The sequence below is a fragment of the Camelus bactrianus genome, chromosome 7 (assembly GCF_048773025.1).
Source record: "Camelus bactrianus isolate YW-2024 breed Bactrian camel chromosome 7, ASM4877302v1, whole genome shotgun sequence".
NCBI lineage: Eukaryota > Metazoa > Chordata > Mammalia > Artiodactyla > Camelidae > Camelus > Camelus bactrianus.
In genome coordinates, this window is record NC_133545.1 from 33,344,807 (window position 1) to 33,365,906 (window position 21,100).

Sequence of the window (21,100 nt, forward strand, 5' to 3'; positions counted from 1 at the left end):
AACACAGGACCCGGCACATATTAAAGCACCCAATATTTATGAATGAAGAAATGTTAGTCATAACCACTGTTCCTGCTTTCTTTTCTGTTTGAATATGAGACTTTTTATTGTTTTCAAGGGTTTTTCACACGAACTTTCTTTGCAATGCAGAAAAAGTGTTTCTGTAAAGTAATACTACCCTGTTTTTTTGTTTTCGTTTTAGTTTTTAATTTTGAGGCCTTATTTGAATAATAACCAGTAAGGCAGTTAAGTTACCATGTGTGCTATTTGAAGTACACAAACAAAAAAGAAACTGCTCCCAGGCTGCCAAATTTAATATGGTGGCATATGAACCACTTATTTCTGTGTGCTTTCCAAACAGGAATATTATTATAGCAGTGTTCTTTTTTATTATTATTGTTATTTTAAAAATCTGTTAGTGTTATGTGTGCAAAATAATTTCACATGTATATGCAGAAGCCCTTGTTTAGTGAAATCATCAGAACTGAAAGTACTTAGAGAGGACAGATAGGAAAATACCACTTCTTTGGGGAAGTGGAGAATGTTGAAGAATCTGGCATTCAGCTCTTAATGCTTTAAAATATTGAAACTGAGTTTGCAATGTAACCTTGTCACATGGCAGTTGACAAGAAATACTTGCTGAACTAAATTACATATAAGTGGAAGCTGTTTGTGTTACCATCTGCTGATACAGTAGCCTACAGTTTAGAAATAAGAAAAATTGTTGCATACTGCATAAATAGATAAGTGATCATATTGACTGTTTTTAATCTCCTCTAACTACAAGGGACCTTAAAGCCCCCGCATTATAAAGTCTTGGAGCGCAGTTCCAGAGAAGTTAAATAAGTTACCAAGGTCATTGAGCTAGTTAATTGCAGAAGCAGGATTAAAATCTAAGTTTTCTGACTGTCAGTATTATGTTCTTTTATTTTCATTGTAAGGTTTCTGCAAATAAATGTGTTTGGTCCTATCAAGGTAGATAAAGTTTGAATGGATACCTCAGAAAGCTATTTGAGACACTGAAAGGTTTTATTATGGGAAATAAAGATTGATGTCAGTACACAGGCATTGGCACTAGGTCAGATGCTGCCACGCCTTTTATTTTGTGAGATAAATGGGAATAAGAAAATGAGATGGTACAGAAACAGGTTGTCTGACCCCAGTCCTACACCTGGGATAACTTTCCCTTTGTCCCTGGCACTACCAAAGAACCATCAAAGTGAGTTGCCCAGAAGATAGATAGCTTGCCTCCTATAGCCAGTCTTTCAGCCAGTTTTTTCTCTGTGCAAATGACATCACAATCTCATACCCCCACCTATAAGGGTGCTGCCTCCAATTTCCAATTCTGTTAAAAGATTTGAGGAAAAAAGATGAAACATCAATATTTTAGAATTTATTTAAACTATCCCTAAGTAATTCCAGACTATGAAAAACAAATGACTCCCCATTTTTCTTTAATGTCTGTTTCATATCTATCTATATTTCTTTAATCTTTATCTTCAGTATCTATATTTCTTTAATATCTGTCTCCCATATTTTTCTTTAATATCTATCTAAGCAAATGCAACAGAATAGGAAATTGAAGTGGAGCATAACGCTTTGAAGGGTAAATGCAAACATCAATTTCTGCAGGGGTTTTACGTGTTCATGTCTGAGAAACTCAAAAGAATCAACTGAAAAACCATTTGGAGTAAGTTTTAGAAATGCATGAAAAAGGGCTTCTCACAGCTTTAGTATGCTAATGACCTCCTGTCCCAAGGGAGGGCTCAGATGTGTGGTGTTTCCCAAAATGATCTGACCTGCAGTGGAACACATGTGCAAAACCGTCTCCTGTGATTCTGCCAACATGGGGAGGCTCCGTCTGGCCATTTAAGGACAGATGACCTAGTGGGCATGTTCCCACGTGGCACGTACTACATTATCAGCCTATGTCTGTTGATGCCAAAGAAGCTAAAATAAATTCTTGTCAAAATATTTATGGGTTTGATCAAAGCTGTTAGAATATATAAATGTGCATGCACACACAGCTCCCACGTGTTTCTTAGTTTTTAGATCCTTTCTGTCTTCTGATGGTATGAGTGACAATCATAATGTTATATTCAAACAGCTTACGTGTCTAACATAATGTGTTGCTGAGTTAGATAAATAAAACTCTTGTGTTTGGGGTGTTTTTAAAATTTTTTCCTAAGCAACACCATACGGTTGCCTTCAATCAGATTGTTAGATCTGTTTTCCTAGCAGCATTTCAGGTTAGCAACAGATCTTTAAGTGTTCTAGTTAATAAATTTAAATTAAAGCTAGATTGAGCCTGTCTCATTTTGTGTAGGACAAGCTCTGTTTCATTCATTACCTGTGGTCTGTTATCTGCTTGCTTCCTCGTGATGCAGAATGTGCTCCAGCACTTTGGGTCTGTCTCTTGTCATGTTTGAAGAAGAGTGTTTCCAGGATAACATCTCAGTAAATACCACTGCCCTCTGATATGGCATCTCTGTGACAAATGCCACTCTCTTAGCTTCTAAGGACTTGTCACTGGGCTCAGCTTAGCACACATCATTTTTTTTCTATTTCTTCTGCGTAGGGTACTCAGATTCTACAAACCTGCGTGCATCCCATCATTACCACATCGTCAGAATGGCCTCTGAGAAATAATAGGTTTTGGCTTGAGATGCTTTTTAACAAACATAACTTTCTACATTCTGACACCCCCTTCAAGGAGAGCAGAATTGAACCAGGACCATTTACAGTTCTCTTGAGTCAAAAAGTTCTGAAGTTTAGGGCACTGTAACAGAAGAAAGAAAATATGTTTCCCTGCTAATCTTCTGTTACTAGTTTTCCACTTTATTTCTAAAACCCAAATTCTTAGAGCTTGTGAAGAAAATTGAAAAGTCATTTCCACTGTGCATGAGAAAGAGAAAGAAAAAGGAGCATTTGGGAAGGGTAGCGCACCAGCTGCATGCTGAGGTGGGACTGGTGGTGATTCCTTCTCCTGGGTAAACCCTTCTCCTGGATGGCGCCCTTCTCTGGAACTGCTTTGGAAATGGTAACAATAGCAGTGTGTGTGTGTGTGTGTGTGTGTGTGTGTACAGTTACAGGAACTCAGTAACATGGTCTCTTTCCTGTTTATCCAAGGATTTCCTGCTGCAGGTATTTACTGTGTTCCGAATATTGATACGCCCAGAGATGTTTCCGAAGGACTGGACTGTCATGCGCTTGGTGGCTAACAAGTAAGACATTTACACTGGGAATAATGGCAGCTCTTTGCATTGGGAGAGAGGAGAGTGCAGAATGATCTTTTCACTTTGATCTCAAGTTTGAAACCTTCAAGTCCTGGGGTTCTTTTTCTCTGCCTCAGAATTAAATTCTCTTACCCATTTCCCCCCCAATTATTACTGTTTGTTTTAAATAGGTGATATATTAACATTGTTCAAAAATCTAACAGTGTAACAGAGTTTGCCTTAAGAAGTCCCACTCCCACCCTCCCACCTACCCTATTTAGCCTCTACTCCCAGCCTGCAGTCACCACTTTTATTAGCTTCTTGGGTGTCCTTCCATCGTTCCTTCATGCAGAACCGAGCTGGTAGCCAGACAGGTACAGTGTCCTGAACGTTGCTCTTTCATTTAAAAATCCTGGCCATCTTTCCATATTAGTACCTAGAAGCCCCTCATTCATTTGTGGTTTTTTTTCTTTTTGTAGCTATATGATATTCCATTGATTAGAGGTACCATAGTCTATCTAACCAGCCCTGTTGCTGGACACTTCAGTCATTTCTGATCTTTCTGAATTCATTTTAACTGAGGAGAATACAGTAAGTATCTACCATGTGCCAAGCACTGGGAATAAGATATGACCCCTGAGTTGGACATGGGAAGATTGAAGTTCCTTTTATACATCTAAGTGATATGGCCAGCAGAAGGTTGAAAAGAGTCCTTTGAAGGAAGTTCAGAACTAGTTACAGACATTTGGGAAGTTATTGATGTAAAAGTAAATCTCTGGGAGGTGATAAAATTAACTTGTATTAAACATAACCAGAAAAAAGCAAAATGATCTGAGGTCAATACTTGAATGAATAGGGGCCAGGAAAGGCGAGTAGGGACAGTCAGAGTAACCTGTTCCTGGAAAGCACGGTGTCATGGACTTATCTGCTCTCACACTTCTGGTCTGAGATCTGATCCTGAGATCACAGAATGAAGGTGAAGTTTTTTAGGAAAGTGGCCTGATCTTTACTTCCACACTTGTAATTTACCCCATTTCATAAGCATTCTTTGTGTCACACCCACATTTACCTGCCTCTCCTTCCTCTTCTCCAATCCCCAACATCCTCATGTTCAGGGTGAAGGTTGGCTTTTCCAGGCATCTATTTATAGGCTGAGGACACTGTGTACCCTCCCCAGATGCCCAGATATGATGGTGGTAAGAGCCCGAGGAAAACAGGGCTTGATTTTGATTACATGTGCCTAATACGGCTTCTGCCGCAGTATGCATTTATAGACGTGGAGGTGTTAAAATGATGTGTTAAAAACTTTGTGAAGTAACAAATAGTATAATATGGCATATTATATTTTACATAAGTACAGAAACAGCTTTTCCATTTTGAAGACTAATTGAGACTCCTAAAATAGCTGTCTTCAGAGTTTAGCATATTTAGTTTGATATCTGTGAGTAGAATTAACTCGCTCTTCATCTGGATGTCCAGATGCTACAGATTTAAGTGGGAGCCGTTGGTCCTATATCTGGCCCTATTCCCAAAGATCAAACATTCTGGGTACTGGGAAAGGGCTATGAACTGATCCAGGGAGCCAGGCAGGAAGGGGTCCAGGCCGCTGACATCACCATCACACAGCATCATCATTTGGTCCCTCTGTCTGCCCTGTGTGCAGAGGGGGATATTTTGACTTGAATTTGAATTTTCAGTGGCAGAAACTCAAACTGAAAGTAAATTTGACATTTTGTTCCTTACGTACATAGGCTGCACTTGAGCTCCTGAAAACCGTGACAACCGTCTGGCTTTTGATATTAAATGTCATCTCCCTCTGCCCCACCTAAAAATCTCCACTCCATTTATGAAGGCTTCATGTGACCATGAAGCAGACTTGGAAGTCTAGATTCTGTGTTTGAGTAAACACATGATGTTCAAGATTTTCATCTGTAATGTTAGCCACATAGGAACGTGATTTTGTTAGAGATGAGCTCTGTGTAATGCATTTCGGCAGAAGATGGGTCCCAGAGCAAACCCAAGAAAAAGGCCATATGCTTTTGCAAAATGCAGTAATATCATTCCATTGCCCCCCAAGTCAGTGCTGATAGGAATCTGGAACTACTTTTCCAGTGTGGTGGCTGGCAGGGGCGAGTCCAGCCTGATTCATAGACAGGACCCCAGGGCCTGGTGAAACACCTGCCAAATTGGAACAGACCACCTGCTCTTTCCTGCTCCAAGCCCCTCTCCTCTCCTCTCCTCATTCAACTGTCATAGCCATTTCCCACTCAAATTCTGAGAACATATGGAATTTTGCTTGTTATCAATGCAGTGTAATTCAGAAATAAGCCTTCAACTATTGGTGCCTTATCTGTAAAAAAAAAAAAAAATACAAACTTCAGTAATATTGGTAGAAAAATCAATTTCTGAAAAATGTTAAAGATATTTTAAATATGTTAAAGAGCATCAACCAGAAAGAAAAAATTCACACTTTGCTAAATTGTATCAAAGCAATTGATACAGGTGCTAGATCTGGGTCTCTGAGGCTGACTACCTTGTCTTCCATGACGCTAACTTTCTTAGACAAAAGTTTGGTAAGGACCCCTCAAAAAGGCATTTTAACCCAAACTCCCACTTTCTCTACCCACTCGTATACATAATACATGTCAAACTGATCGTAACTGATAGAGAAGTCACCATTGCCTTATGCCTGAATTCAACTGGATGGCTTGTCCCACAAAATGTCTGTCTTTTATGTGTTGGTCCTTTCTTTCTGCATTTTTAAGTCAGTTAAAAAGTCAGTTAACTTTCATCCGTAAACTGTGCTGTCTCAAATCCTGTAGCTTCCCTGCTTTATGTGAAGTCCTGCCACAAGCTGTGCCTAGACACTTGGTGCTTAGTATGGTGATCTTTTGTTTATTTCCACCAGAAAATCTAATATTGTGTAATGTAGTAAGTGTGGCCAGGCTAAATTTCACGAGGATGAGAAACATGAATTCTGCTTGCTTACAAAGCTATATTATGCCTGCCCACTTGGTAGATGTTTCTGATGAGGACAACTGCTCAATCTGAGAAAGAAGGAACATAAGGGAGATGAAAATTAAGTACCAAAAATACAGGACGCTTTGAGACAAGCTTCTCTCCACCCCCCTTCCCATACACACTGCAAAATACAGTATAAAAATAAAGTCACAGGTTTGTACATATTTTCATGGAGATAAATCTCATAACAGACTTGCTTACCGAGGAAAGTAAAAACTCCTTGGCCCTGCAGTTGAAATTTCAGGCCCTTATTTTGTTTATTTTGTGTACATGTTGGCTGCAAACATATCGTACTTCTTTTGTGTTTTTTTTCCCACCAAACACTGGATTATTTAGTTGAGTTTTACCTTCATCAGTTTAGCCTTCAAGTGAGATCTATAGCAAATAAGTGGTTTATGGAATTAAAGATTCTTAGGGGGGGTCATCCATTCATTCATTGACCCATCCATTCAACAAATATATTCCGGTGCCTAAGGGAAAATAAATGCTATAAAGATAAAGATTGCAGTTCTCTCAGAGAGGGTATGAAAGGAACTTTGTTCTGGACTGGGATAGAAAAGTGTGGTTTTTTCTTCTACTTCTTCTTTTTTTTTAATGAAGGAGTGAAACTAGAGCTGAAAGCTAAAGCAGGAGTTAACAACAAAGGAAGAATATTCTTATCATCAAGAATAGCATATACAAAGGCCCTGTGGTCAGAGTGAATGTGGCACATTTAAGGATCTGAAAGACTGTTTATGTGGCTGAAATATGAAGAGGGAAGGAACCAGTAAAAATGAAGTTGGAAGAGGAAGACAGGATCCAAATATTAGGGAACAGAGAGACAAAAAGAAACCAGAAAGGACTAGTTAGGAGCTTAATACAGCAATCCAGGTAAGAAATGATGATGGCTTGAACAGGTAGGTAGCAATGAATGTAGTAAGAAGATTAATTTTGAACACAGAGGTAGCAAGACTTCCGATGATTGGATGTGGGTTGGAGAGAAAAAAAAATGAAGATAGCTCTTAGAATTTTGGCCTGAACAGAAGGGCACATGGTGGTACTATTCACTTAGATGGAAGATTCAGAGAGAGGAGCAGCATTAGGGAAGTTTGAGATGCCGTTAGATACACCAGAGGAGATGTAGGAGAAGAAGCTAGATGGAGCTCGTATGGATCTCAGAGAAGAGGTCAAGGCTAGAGATACAAATTTGAGGGTCATCAGCATTGGGCAGTATTTGAAGCCATGGAACTGAATGAAAGTGCCCTGAAAGGAAGTATAAGTTGAAAAAAGAAGAGTCCCTAAGACTGGGCCCTGGAACATGCCAACCTTTCAAAGGTCAGGATGTCAAGAAGCATCCAGCAAAGGAGACTGAAAAGGAGCAGCCTGTGATCTAAGATGAGAACCAGAAGGGTATAATATCGTGTGAAGAAACTATTTCATGAAGGAGGGAGGATCAGGAGCTGCTGGGAGGGTAGAGGATGAGGGCTGGCAGTCATCCCTGGGATTTGGCAGTGTGGTATCAATACTGGTGACCTTGACAAGTGCTGTTGCAGTGCAGTGGTGATGAAAGTCTTACTAGAGTGAATTCAGGAACAGATGGGAATCGACAAAGTGAAAGCAGTAATTATAAGCAGCTCTTTAGAAAAGTTTGCTGTAAAAAGGATCAGAGAAATGGGGCTATATCTGGAAGGAGATATAAGGACTACGACTCGTTTTTTTTTTTTTTTTAAATGGAATGTTATGCATGTTAGTTTCCTGATAGGAGGGGCCAGAAAAAAGAAATATTGATTGTGCCAAAGCAAATAGGCATCTATGAAGATGCATTGTCCTTGGGTACAGAAGTAGGGATGAGATCAAGTGCAGTGTTTCTCATTGTGTCTGTCTGAAAACAGCTTTTCTATTCTGTTAACTGTCCATCATCACCTTGCATTGGAAATTAAATCAGCTGCATAAGCATGCAGTATGGTTCGGCTGACATTGTTTTCTTGTGGTAAGACTTTCTCAATGAAGGAAGCTTACCACGTCTAGAGAAGCACTGATCTAACGCACACATGGAGCTTAGCCTCAGCTAGGAGAGTCGATTGTTGATCCACAGTAACAGGAAGACAGAGCATGTGATACTGACCATGAAGAGTTGGGTGTTAGAGTAGCTAAGCTGTTGAGCACCCAGGACGCACCTACTATTGCTTATTTATTGATGGTGTTTTTCTATCGGGGTAATTATCTTTAAATGTTTTTACTGTCCAGGGAGAGGAAAGATAGTGATTTTTATCAAAACTATATGTTAATAAGATGAATGTGCCAAACTTTCAATAGTTAATAGCAAATATTTATACAAGAATTGCTTGCCCACTGCATCTCCTGGTGAGCTGTGAGGAGCTGGTAGAGAGAGTGAATACACGAGGAAAGGCAATGAATACATTAGGGTTTAAGCCTAGTAGATCCAAAAAAACTGAGGCTGTTGCCACGTGAGCAATTTTCTACCAATACTGCCTAGAGGAGGAAGTCAGGGGATTTTTTTTAAAAATCCTTCAATTTCAATCTTTGTTCGTTCTTTTTACCTCACCCCCATTGCCTACTTCCTTGACTAAAAGCAGAATCACTCCTTTTCTTGCTTCCCTGTTTTAGCTGATACCATGGCCTCCAGTTGGAGTGCCTTTCTCCATCAGCCTTGGAGAGGGTCTAATATCAGTCTCTTCTTCAAAATATTTATTTTTAAAAAGTATAAAAAATTTTGCAAGCTACACATTTTAGAATTACCTAGTACAGCAAATAATTATCACGAGGCATAGATGTAAATACAGTTTTGAGGCTACAGTCATTCAGCAAACACATACTGGGCTGGGCCCTTGGTGATGCAGTGTTTAACAAGGCCAGATTCCCCATATGTCATTGCTCTCCAGGGTCCAACCCTTGTCTGTCTTCTCTCTGATCTGTAACACCTGTCCTTGAAGTGAACGAGCACATCAGAATCACCTGGCTGGACCCCAGCGCCATCTTACCGAGCCATTGGCACTGGTGAAGCCCTGAAGTCTTCTGATTCCTCAGGTCCTTCTCATGCACTGAAATTTGAGAACCACTAGCTTCAATCAGTTTCCTTGATGGCTCCCTAGGATCTTCATCTGTCCTAAATGCCTTTGTGGTAATCTCTTCTGCCCATTTTACCTACCAGGTTGTAGGGAAGCTGTACCCCAGATGTAGATCTTTGTTTTTCAGCGCACACACATCAGCCTTGCTGATGCCTAGTTCATTCAAAAGGTGCTTCTCTCAGTCCATGTATAATTCATGGAGATGGGCTTTTGCTTGAGCAGATTATCAGTTTGGAATAGTTTTCAAAAGGATGCTTTACAGGAGATGAAGTCTGTACAGGGGGGTGATAGCATTGCTTGAAAAATACTTTCTAAATGCCAGAATGAAGTGGCAACTGGAAAACTGGAAGAAATAGCTTAGATTTCCTGTGCACCCGTTTCTCTTTTATGTATACGTTTTATCCTGCTGAGCCATAGATTATGGTTGTCAAAAGTGATCCTTATGCCTGCATTTCTATGGCAGACATCAGTAATTTGACCATTTGTAGTAACAGATTACAAACCTTTCTTGGCTGTTGAAGTGGAGCACTGAGATTTGAAATGTCCTCATATTCGGAAACTCAGTCATGAGTAAAAGAATAAAATCAAAGGAACCACATGATTTTGGATAAATCGGAACAGATATAGAAAGGTCCCTAAACGCTACAGGTATCCACTACAACAAAGGAGCAATAATGTATCTATGCCTTTAGCTGTCTTGGGGACCTGTGTGCCAGGGAACTGTCTTAGTGCTGAGACATAAAAAGCTTTGCGAGCTGCCTCTGTGACTTGGGCTGAATGTTACAAGCATAAATGAAAAGCAATTGAGGTAGAGTCATTTTAAGATCTTTCTCACCCTGGGAAGTCTTATTTTTGGAGGTCTTACCCCTCATTATATCAAACATATTAAATAGGCCCACATGCCACAGGCCAAAGTGAAAAGCAATTTTTACATTTGGCTTTTTAAATTACTGGCCTATGGAGTAAATAATTTAATTCCAGTTGGATGTGATCTCTCCCCATTTTTGTGTCTTTAGGAATTCTTGTGAAATTATAAAAAGTAACCTCTATTTTTTAATATAATAGAAGTAGCATGAATATTAAATTGGACAATTAGTGAAAATGATAATGTTGCAGTCTGCACACATGTAATGAACCACTTTTAGTTTTTACTTTTAATTTCAATTTTTGATTCGGTAACACTTTTTCAGGTCTCAGTGTTTTCCAAAGTTCCTGAAAATGCTCTGTGCCTGATGATTGAGCAGCCTTGATAAAAGGATGAGGTGTTCCATGTAGATCAAGGTTGTCTGGCCCATTAAAGAACCTTAGTAGTCATCAGCCTAAAATTCTAGAAGCCAGGAGAAAGTGAAGTGGAATTTGTTGGAATGTGTTTCTGACTCTGATCTCTCTAGAACCTTGCTCTTGAAAGGGTGGGTTGTGAATCGACAGCGTGAGTATCTCCTGGAGCTTGTTAGACATGCAGAACCTCAGGCCCCATCCCAGGCCTGCTGAATCACAACCTGCATCTTTTTTAACTAGATCACCATGTACCCATTAAAGTGTGTCTAACTTTTACAAAGTTTGTCTGGACCATGGTTCTTGGCCCTGGGTGTGCCTAAGAACCGCCTGGGAGCTTTACCAACCCTGATGTCCAGGTTGTACCCCAGCCCAGTTATTAATTCTCAGGGGGTGTGATTCAGACATCTGTGTTTTTAAAGCTCCCAAGTGATTCTAGTAGGACTCACTGGTCCTTTGTAAAGCCAGAGAGACTCCATGTTGTTTACCACCAAGCACAGTTCAAGAAGCCATGAATTTTCTTTGCGTGTTTGGGACCCAGCATATAAATAAATAGAATGACCTTTCTCTCTTGGCAGATTGAGTTTGTTGGCTCCTTTCCAAGACATTGGGGCCAAAGCTCAAATCCCAGGTACATCATGTTTCACTAACATGTTTCTGAACAACAATCCAAGCTATAGTTGTGGGCCAAAAGGTAGTTGTTTTGTTTTCAAAAGGTAGTTTTTTCAATGTAAAACTGAGCTATAGTGGGACTGTGTGTGTTCTCCATTGAGTGTCAAAGCAGAATATTTGTTAAGGATGTAAAATTTTCTTCTTCAGGCTTAGAAGTCCAACCATCTTCTACTAGATGTTGAGCAAAGAACCCCATCCTTGCCTAGTAGCATTCCATTTTCTGATCATTGAGCCTTAGTTTCTTAAAGGAAGATTTGAAGTAACTACTTTGGGAATTTGTTCAGTTATCATCATTGATTTCACCAGTGTTTATGGAAAATTGCCTCTTTATATGTTTATCTGCAGGTGATTTGTCCCTTTGATATGAAGTTCACTGTTGATATCTGCCAGTTTTGGGGGGGGGGGGTGGAAGAAACCATCAGACTTCTCAGTCTCATAGGCTTTACTTATACTTAACTTTCATAGGAATATTCATTGGAAGATGTAAATGACATTTTGAACACATGCAAATGTAACACAGTGCTTGTTCATAGTAGAACAAGTGCCCACGAAAATGATGGTTTTCTTCTCTTTCCTTTTCCTAACATGAGCTTGCACATTCAACCATCCAACTCCCTAGCCTCATTAATGCTCCCCTGCCCCACAAGATTATAATAGTGAGTTTTCCAGTGGGTAATAATCATGAACATATATATATAAATATTCTTCTCATTAGTAAATATTCTTCTAATCGGTATTTTACCAGTAGGATAACCAAGATGTGAGATTGGTGGGGTGTCTTGTTTTGTTTCATGTTAAATGCATATGGCTGTATATGCCCCCTCTGTCAGGCTTTCTCTAATTTCTCCAGCCCTGAGATGCCCCATTCTCTGAATTGCTATAACACTCACTGTCAGTTTCACACTGCCTAGTACTGGGTCACAGACAATTTCACAGTCTGTAATTGTTGCATGCCCCCTGACACCTTAAATGGCGGAGAGCAGAGAGAAGACAGCTAATAAAAATTCCATATATTCTGTCAGTTTATCCTATCCATTTCATCTTTTGGACTTCATTTCTTTTTCTATTTTGTAAAAGTTTGATTTTTTCCCCCGTGTTAATCAAATATGGAATATTATATTTATATTAAATTGTTTTTGCTTTGTTTAGAAAATTTAAAAACTATGAAACATCAAGATATTAATATAATTCTCAGTCATATGACTTCATAGATTTTTCTGTGTATCATTTCATCATTTTAGTGATAGATTTATTTTCCCTTTTTTGCTGGGCATCTGTTTTCTTTTTTATTTTGAGTATAAATTACCTAATATTGTTTCATAAGCTTACTGAAGGAGGTTTTTTTATCTTAGTTGTCTTGATTTTTATCTAATAAATGATTTTCAGTAGCATGAGGTTTCCAACCTAAAATGTATTCTTTTTTTTATCACTAGCGTTATTATTACAACAGTTCTGTACCTGTCAGATGCTCTTCGTAAGAACTTCTTAAATGAAAACTTTGATTATAAAGTAAGTATCCATTTAGATGACTATACTGCTTGGGCTGAAAGGTTTCATGCGGTTCTCCTGGAAATTTACCTTTTGTATTTTCTATCTCTTAATAATAGGAGAATAAATTTACTCCAGTTACTTCAAATTAATCTTGGACCATATTGGTGTTAATTATGAATAATATTAGAAGAGTTTTTCATTATATTTGTGAACAAGTTAGGAGTGTAAGTAAGCTTATCAACCTGATGGAAATCATAATGCTTAAGAGGAGAGAGAGTTCTTTATTGTTACTGTAAATTTTAATTCTTATTCTTTTCTTTTTGATCCCCACACATGACAAAAAGAACTTAGAACATAATGTTTTTAAGGCAGCTTTTAAAATAGAGTTTATGTGATGAACGTATTTACAAAGTAAACCCTTTAGTTCCTTTACTTCATCTTCCCAATTTTTAGAATGAATTAATTAAAAGCAAAAAAATGAAAGATGAGTAAGATTCTTTAAGGCAGATCTCTCTGTAAGTCAGTGATATAATGTGATATGCCTGGGTCTCTAAGAATTCTTGATATGCTATTTTTTAAATGGGATATGATAACTTGTAAATAAAGATGGGCAGTGCCTACCTTGGTTTCCCTTCTTAATGGTCCTTTATCTTTTTGACATCTTGTTTTCTTATCCTTTTTCAAAGTAACATCTTTTATATTAAACATTTAATTTTAAATAAAAATTTGTTTATTGAATAATGAGGAAATACAAAAAAAGTACAATAGAAACCAATGGAATTTTGATGGTTATGTAATATGTCTTTTTACCGTACAGTAATCAATGTATCAAAATTTCATAATCAGAGCTCTACTTTTTAATATTTGAATTGTGTCTACTACTTTATTCTGATAGATTATTCTTTTTATGAATATTCTTGCAAAATTAAAAAAATAACTCTAGTTATTTCTTTGGGTAAATATTTGTAAGTGGAAATGCTGAGTTAAAAGTTGTGCCAATTATATTTGATTGTCTATACGTATACCGACACTAGGAGAGACAACTTTTTTTGATATTTTGATAAAGGGAACAATTTTTTTTGTTTTAATTTACATTTCTTACTAGTTATGTTATTAATTGTTCATTAGTCACTAATTATTAGTTACTGACTAGTTATTGACTAAAATTCAGTTTTGTGAGGTATCTGTTCTTGACTTTTATTGTTTTGCTTGGAGTTTTATCATACTCTTTTTTATTTGTGAGTGCTCTTTATGTATAAAAGATGTTAATTCTTTATAATGTTTCTCCTATTTATCTTTAATTTTACGTGGTGTCAATAGAAAAGTAGTTTTCTTCCATTATGTCCTTCATGCTTTTGGTTACATTTATTTCTGGGGATCTTATTCTGATCTCTTTCTGATGCCATTTTTGGTATAAGAGAACTTAGAATATTTGTCTGGGTAGGGAATTTTTATATACTCTCTGGATTTAAAGCAATTACCATATTCAAAAGCATGCATGAGTCTCTTTTTTTGTTCTACATTAAAAGGGGTTCCAAACATGAAATAACACAGGAATTAAGTAATCCAATTTATACCTCAGCCTCCTTGGAGACACACAGAAATGTTACAAGAGAAACAAAACATCTACCATTTTAACATCTACCAGAGAGCTCATGAAACTTGGGATACAGCACTGAAGCAATATAAAAATATAGTATTTATCTGGTTAGTTAGCTTCTTCTTTGTTATAGAAAGTTTCAAGCATGTATAAAAGTGTAGAGAATAGTATGATGAATATTCCCACATACGCACATCCAGCTTCAACTGTTACCAACTCATGGCTAATCTTATTGCAACTATACCTCCATCCACTCAACACTTCTGAAGCAAATCCAAGAAATCATGTCGTTTCACCAGTAGATATTTTTGTAACCCCGTGGTATTTAAATGTCTTGTTCTTGTTTTAGATCTGGGATTCCTACTTTTACCTTGCGGTCATCTTTATAAACCAGCTGTGTCTGCAGTTAGAGATGTTCACACCTTCCAAAAAGAAAAAAGTGTTAGAAAAGTAAGTACCAGTGCATAATCAGGTGGGAATAAGAGGCAAATCAAAAGTTGTCCCTTTTAAAGGGTATTTAGTTCAAATGATTTATAAATCAGATTTCTGTAACTAGAAATCATCGTTGAGAGACATTGACCCAAGAGGACAAGCAGTCTTTTCTGGAAATTTCATTGTTTTGAACTTATTTAAACATTTTTGTCTGCAGTCTTTCAGAATTTAAAATTACTATAGGAGCAAAAAATTATGAGACAGATCTGTTTTACTAAAGGATTTATATGAGAATTGGAATTAGGGGCATCAAGACATGTACACTGCAAACATTTCCAGTTATGAAATGAATAAGTCATGGGGATGTTGTGTACAGCCTGGTGACTACAGTTAAGCAAGACTCTACCGCATATTCGAAAGTAGCTGGGAGAGTAAATCTTGAAAGTTTTTATCAAAAGAAGAAAAAATTTTGTAACTGGGTATGGTGATGGATATTAACTGGACTTAGGGTGGTGACCATTTTGCAATATATACAAATATTCAAATCATTACGTTGAACACTTGAAACCAATATCATGTTCTGTCAATTATACCTTAATAAAAACTCATTTACATTAACCATCTTTAATTAAAAACATGCTGCCTTTTAATTCAGAGTGATAGATGGTATCCTAAAGAGACACAGATACTTCTTTGTTCTGGAGACTTTGTATCAGATTTGATTTTTGTTCTATTTCAGGTATGGTGACATGCGAGTAACAATGGGTTGTGAAATTTTCAGCATGTGGCAAAACCTGGGTAAGTAATGGAAAAAGAAGCCACCTCCATTTTATAGCTCATTACTGTCCTTTTAGGTGTACAAATGAAGAAGGACAATTTACCAATGACAGCATTTGAAACCAAATGTCTAAGTCAATAAAGAAATCAATAGAGAGTAATTGACACTTTGGCACTGAATCAGGTCACAGCTAATTCTTTACGTTGGTGTCTGTATGAAAAAAAAAATCACCTTTCTTTTGTGTGTTTTATTATCACTGAGTAACAAATTTTATAATCTAGCACTGTTCCAGTAATACACACAATTCTAGCAATGAGCTAAACTTCCAGAATTTAGAATTGTGAATTCCAGAATTTCTAGAACTCTGAACTGAGGCTATGAATCATAACGAATTTAGAATAAACTTTATGAAACATTGGCTTGAGCATCTGTGCTCTTAAAAAGTTGAAGCCAATGACCTGTATCATATAGTACATAGCCAAAGGATTTAAAAGCATCTGCAATTGCTAAGAAACTATTAGACCCTATTTTGTTCATCTGCTACAGCAGATAGAGCACATTATCCAGCAAATTGATGACACAGCCCTGGTTGCATAGAAAAGAATAATATTTAGAAAATGAATTGTTAAAATCTCATTGACTTAAGGTTTCTTTATAGAGATCCATAACTTATTTAACTTGGTATGTTAATTATGCAAGTTTATAGCATTCAGTTACTATTACTGCAATGTAATTCCCCCCTTGTGATTTATTAAAGTGGTAGACCTATTTGAATTGAATATGTAATGACCTGAAAGTATCTTTTCTCTTGGGTTCATCCAAGCGCAACTTGGAGATGGCAGGATTTGTTTTCTGTAAGTGAAAACAGAACCATTATCAATATACTTCAGTTCACATTACAGAGTGATTTTTGACCAGAATATGTATATCCCTCAAATGTACAATATATACAAGGCAATTTGAGGAAACCTGTTCTATATCACTGAGTCCAGTGTTTAATGCTTGCTGGTAATTTCAGGGGGAAAAAAGTGAGTTAGTTTCTTGAAAGCAACCTCCACTTGACTAACACCAGTCAGAAGTCCTTAAGTCTTTAGATTCAGCTCAAACTTAACCTCAGTTTGTCTTATTTGAAGAGCACTCCTCTCAGTCTTGATGTTTCATTGATTCTTTGTGTCTTTGTTTTTCAAAAACAGATCAAGACCCTTGGAATGTCCTTACTGCCTTTGGCATTAATTTAGCAAGGTGAATTCCAAAGAAGGCTGCATTGAAATTCTGTGTGATTTAGGCTGTTGTCAGAGCTCAAATGATAAGACCAGGACAGATTCATTTGAGCTAACAGAATGTTAGAAAACATGGCAGGTTCACCTCTTGTAGACAAATCTTGACATTGCCATGTATGGTTATTTTCACGTAAATTTTTCTCCAAGCCGGACACCTGTGCACTTAGGCTTATGACCCAAGGCTTGCTAAATAAAACCGTCTCCTTAAAGATGTCCTTGTATACTTCATAAACTTTTCTTATCTGTTTTATCTCTGAAACAAAAATCTTTCTACCCCTCTGGGTTACATGTTAAATTACTTCTTTGTTTTCTTCAGAAATCTAGAGAATATGAAAAATCTCTGGAGTGTACTGATCCCAGCAATGTGTTACAATGTCAGTGTTCTTTAGAACAGTGGTACTTAGTAGACTAGCATCACCCGGAAGCTTATAAGAAATATGCATTCTCTGGCTCCACCCCAGACCCACTGAAACAGAGTCTCTGAGAATCTCTGAGAAGGGGCACAACAGTCTAAGTTTTTACTGGTTCTCCAGGTGATTTTTACGCACTTGACTAAAGATTGAAAAGCTCTGCTTTAGACAACAGTGTCCCCTTTCTTTGTTCTTCCAGCCCTAAAGACTAGCTCTAGCACTCTGTTAGAAAAGGCTCATTATACGCAACTACAAATTCCCAGCATGACATAGTTCAAATAGAGGGTGAGTGTAAATCTTCGCTTAATTCCTTGGTGTCTGCATTATTTACCTAGAGTTGTGCTCTGAGACTTCCAAAACATCAGGTGAATTTTAAAGGTCATTGCTACTGTATGGCAACTGGAATTGGAGAATGTTCAGAAGTGTTAAAGCCTCTCTTCCAACTTATATTTTTACAGAAATGATAAGAAAAATAGAGTATTCAGGGCACTGTTTTAATACCCCTTGCAGAGCCTAAGTCAGCTTGTTACTTAAGAATATCAAAATACATTAGTTATAATTTGTTTTTCCTATAAATAGGTCATATTGAGTATTAGAAATGCTAAAGGAGAATTTGTTCAGATTTTCATTTTTAAGGGAACAGGCTAATAGGTTCAATTTAATATAGTTCATAGCACTGGGCATGTGCAAATTATTTTGGGGGATACAAGAAAAAAAAATGTCCTTGCCTGGTAAGAGCTTAGTTTTTAAATCTTATATTTGAAATATTTTGTCCAATTTATATGGAACAGGAAAAAGCTTGATAAAGACAGATTCACCATGTTTTAGTAAAGCCGGTAAGCTGTTATGATTTCATAAGTCAAGAGCCTCATATATGACTAAAACATTATGCTGTACACCAGAAATGGACACAGTGTAACTGACTGTACTTAAATTAAAAAAAAAAAAGAAAAAGAGCCTCACTAGATACAAAAAGCACTAAGTTTTAGAAAATAAATTGAGGAGAGGAAATACCCAGAGTCACTGAATACACTTTCATTTGAAATATTCCAGTTGCTCAGATTTAGAAACAAATTTTACTGGACAATATTTTAAAATCAGATTTTGATCATTGGTGTTTACTTCAGAAGTGTGGAAACTCTACCATACGCTAGAAATAAGTTGGTTTTTGCATTCTGCTGAGGACAGGGTAAAAAGAGCACGCATAATTTGGTGACTAGTCTACTTTTAAACATGAAGCTGTAGGATTTTCAAATCTGATCATTATATCTCCTAGATTTACCTGTGAGCAATGCATCATATGATAATTCTATTGTTAAGTTTTGAGGAGCCGCCATACTGTTTTCCACAGCAACTGCGCCATTTTCCATTCCCACTAGCATCGCACAAGTGTTCCCATTTCTCCACACCCTTGCCAGTACTGGTTATTTCCTGGTTTTTTTGATGGTAGCCACCCTAATGGATGTGAGGTGGTACCTCATTGTGATTTTGATAAAATATACTTTTAAGAAGTAAATGAAGTAGTGATAAGTGAACATCTTTTCTTAGATGTGTTATTCCTCATTATTTTCATTTTATTAGTTGAAGGACTTAAAGTGTTTCATTGCAGTGGTGGGGATAAAATACCTAGCAGAATAAATTTAACCAAGGAAGTAAAAGACCTGTACACTGAAAACTATAAGACACTGTTGAAAGGAATTGAAGAAGACACAAAGAAATGGGAAGTTATGCCATGCTCATGGATTGGAAGAATTAGCATTGTTAACATTGTTAAAATGTCCATATTACCTAAAGCAGTCTGTAGATTCAGTGAAATTTCTATCAAAATCCCCATGACATTTTTCAGAGAAGTAGAACAAACAATCCTAAAATTTGTATGGAACCACAAAAGACCCTGAATGGCCAAAATAATCTTGAGAAAGAACCAAGCTGGAGGTATCACATTCCCTGACTTCAAATTATACTGGAAGGCTATAGTAATCAAAACAGCAAGATATGGGCATAAAAACAGAAACACAGGTCAATGAAACAGAATTGAGAGCCCAGAAATAAACCAACACTTATATGGACAATTAATTTGTGACAAAGGAGCAAAGAACATAAATGGAGAAACAACAGTCTTTTCACTAAATGGTGCTGAGTAAACTGTGCCGTACAGCCACATGCAAAAGAATGAAACTAGATCACCCACTTACACCATGCACAAAAATTAACTAAAAATGGATTAAAGACTTGAATGTAAAACCTGAAACCATTAAACTCTTAAGAAGAAAATGTAGGCATTACACTCTTTGACATAAGTCTTAGCAATATCTTCCTGGATATGTCTACTTAGGCAAGGGAAACAAAAGCAAAAATAAACAAATGGAACCTCATTAAAACTAAAAAGCATCTGCACAGCAAAGGAAACCATCAACAGAACAAAAGGACAGCGTACTGATTGGGAGAAGATATTTGCAAAGCATATACCCAGTAAGGGGTTAATACCCAAATATATAAAGAACTCATACAACTCAACAACAGCAATGACAACAGCAAAAAAAAAAAAAAAAAAAAATTTAAAAATGAGCTGAGGATCTGAGAAGACATCTTTTCAAAGAGGACATGCAGATGACCAACAGGTACATGAAAAGATGTTCAGCATCATTAATTATTAGGGAAATGCTAATCAAAACAAAAATGAGATACCACCTCATGCTCATTCAAATAGCTATTATCAAAAAGACAAGAAATAACAAGTGCTAAACAGGATGTGAAAGAAAGGGAACCCTCATACATTGTTGGTGGGAACGTAAATTGGTGCAGCCACTATGGAAAACAGTATGGAGATTCTTCAAAAAATTAAGAATAGATCTACCATGTGATTCAACAGTTTTACTTCTGGGTATTTATCCAGAAAATACCAAAAAAAATTAATTTGAAAAGATATATGCACCCTTGTGTTCATTATATACAATAGTACAAGATATGGAAACAACCTAAGTTTCCATCAACAGATGAACGGATAAAGAAGATGTTGTGTACACATACAAAGGAATTCTACTCAGTCATAAAAATGAAATCTTGCCATTTGTGACAACCTTGAGGGTATTATGCTAAGTGAAATAAGGCAGACAGTGATAAATATCGTATGATTTCATTCATATGTAGAATATTAGAAGTAAATAAATGAACAAACAAAATCAAACAAAAACAAACACAGAGATACAGAGAATGGATTAGTTGTGACCAAGAGGGCAAGGGAGGAGAAATGGGTGAAGGGGTCAACTGTAGGGTGATGGATGGAAACTAAACTTTAGGTGGTGGGCACACTATTGTGTATACAGAAGTCGCAATACAATGTTGTACACACAAAACTTACATAATATTATAAAGCAGTGTTACCTCAATAAAAAGGAGCGGAAAGGCATGAATTCCACCCCCACAAATTTATACATTTTTATCTACATTTGCAAAAATAGTCTACAAAGAAAGATGTTAGCCTTATTGCTCTGTCCCACCTTTGCCATTCATCATGCTACAAGGTTAAGTTTCTTCTTCCTATTTTTAGTAGAACTAACATTCTTTCTAAATATAAAGTAGGCTCTTTCTTCCACATTTGCAAACACAGCGTCTTGTAATTGCTGTAGAAAAATCAATACTTCCCTAACAGGCTGCTCCGTGTGCATAAATATACAGCGCCAACAGCCCAAGGAGCAGGTGCCCTAAATACTTCAAAACAAGACCACGCGGCTGACGATTAGAGATGGGGAAAATATACTAAATCCATGACTTGAAAATAAATAATCTAAATGAAGTTTATTTCACTGTTGCCATACGGAGCTCAAGATTTTGCTTTGCAGATTACATAGGAATTGC

At 37.0% G+C, this 21,100-nt stretch overlaps 1 protein-coding gene across 1 annotated transcript in view; it reads left to right on the plus strand.

Annotated features, from left to right (window-relative positions):
* Positions 1-21,100, plus strand: part of DOCK4 (dedicator of cytokinesis 4) — a 405,568-nt gene that overhangs the window by 322,924 nt on the left and 61,544 nt on the right. Inside the window, exons 27-30 of the mRNA XM_045511159.2 lie at positions 3,130-3,224; positions 12,685-12,760; positions 14,692-14,792; positions 15,514-15,572. Coding sequence (XP_045367115.2) covers positions 3,130-3,224; positions 12,685-12,760; positions 14,692-14,792; positions 15,514-15,572 — 331 coding nt within the window. The remainder of the gene's footprint in view (positions 1-3,129; positions 3,225-12,684; positions 12,761-14,691; positions 14,793-15,513; positions 15,573-21,100) is intronic.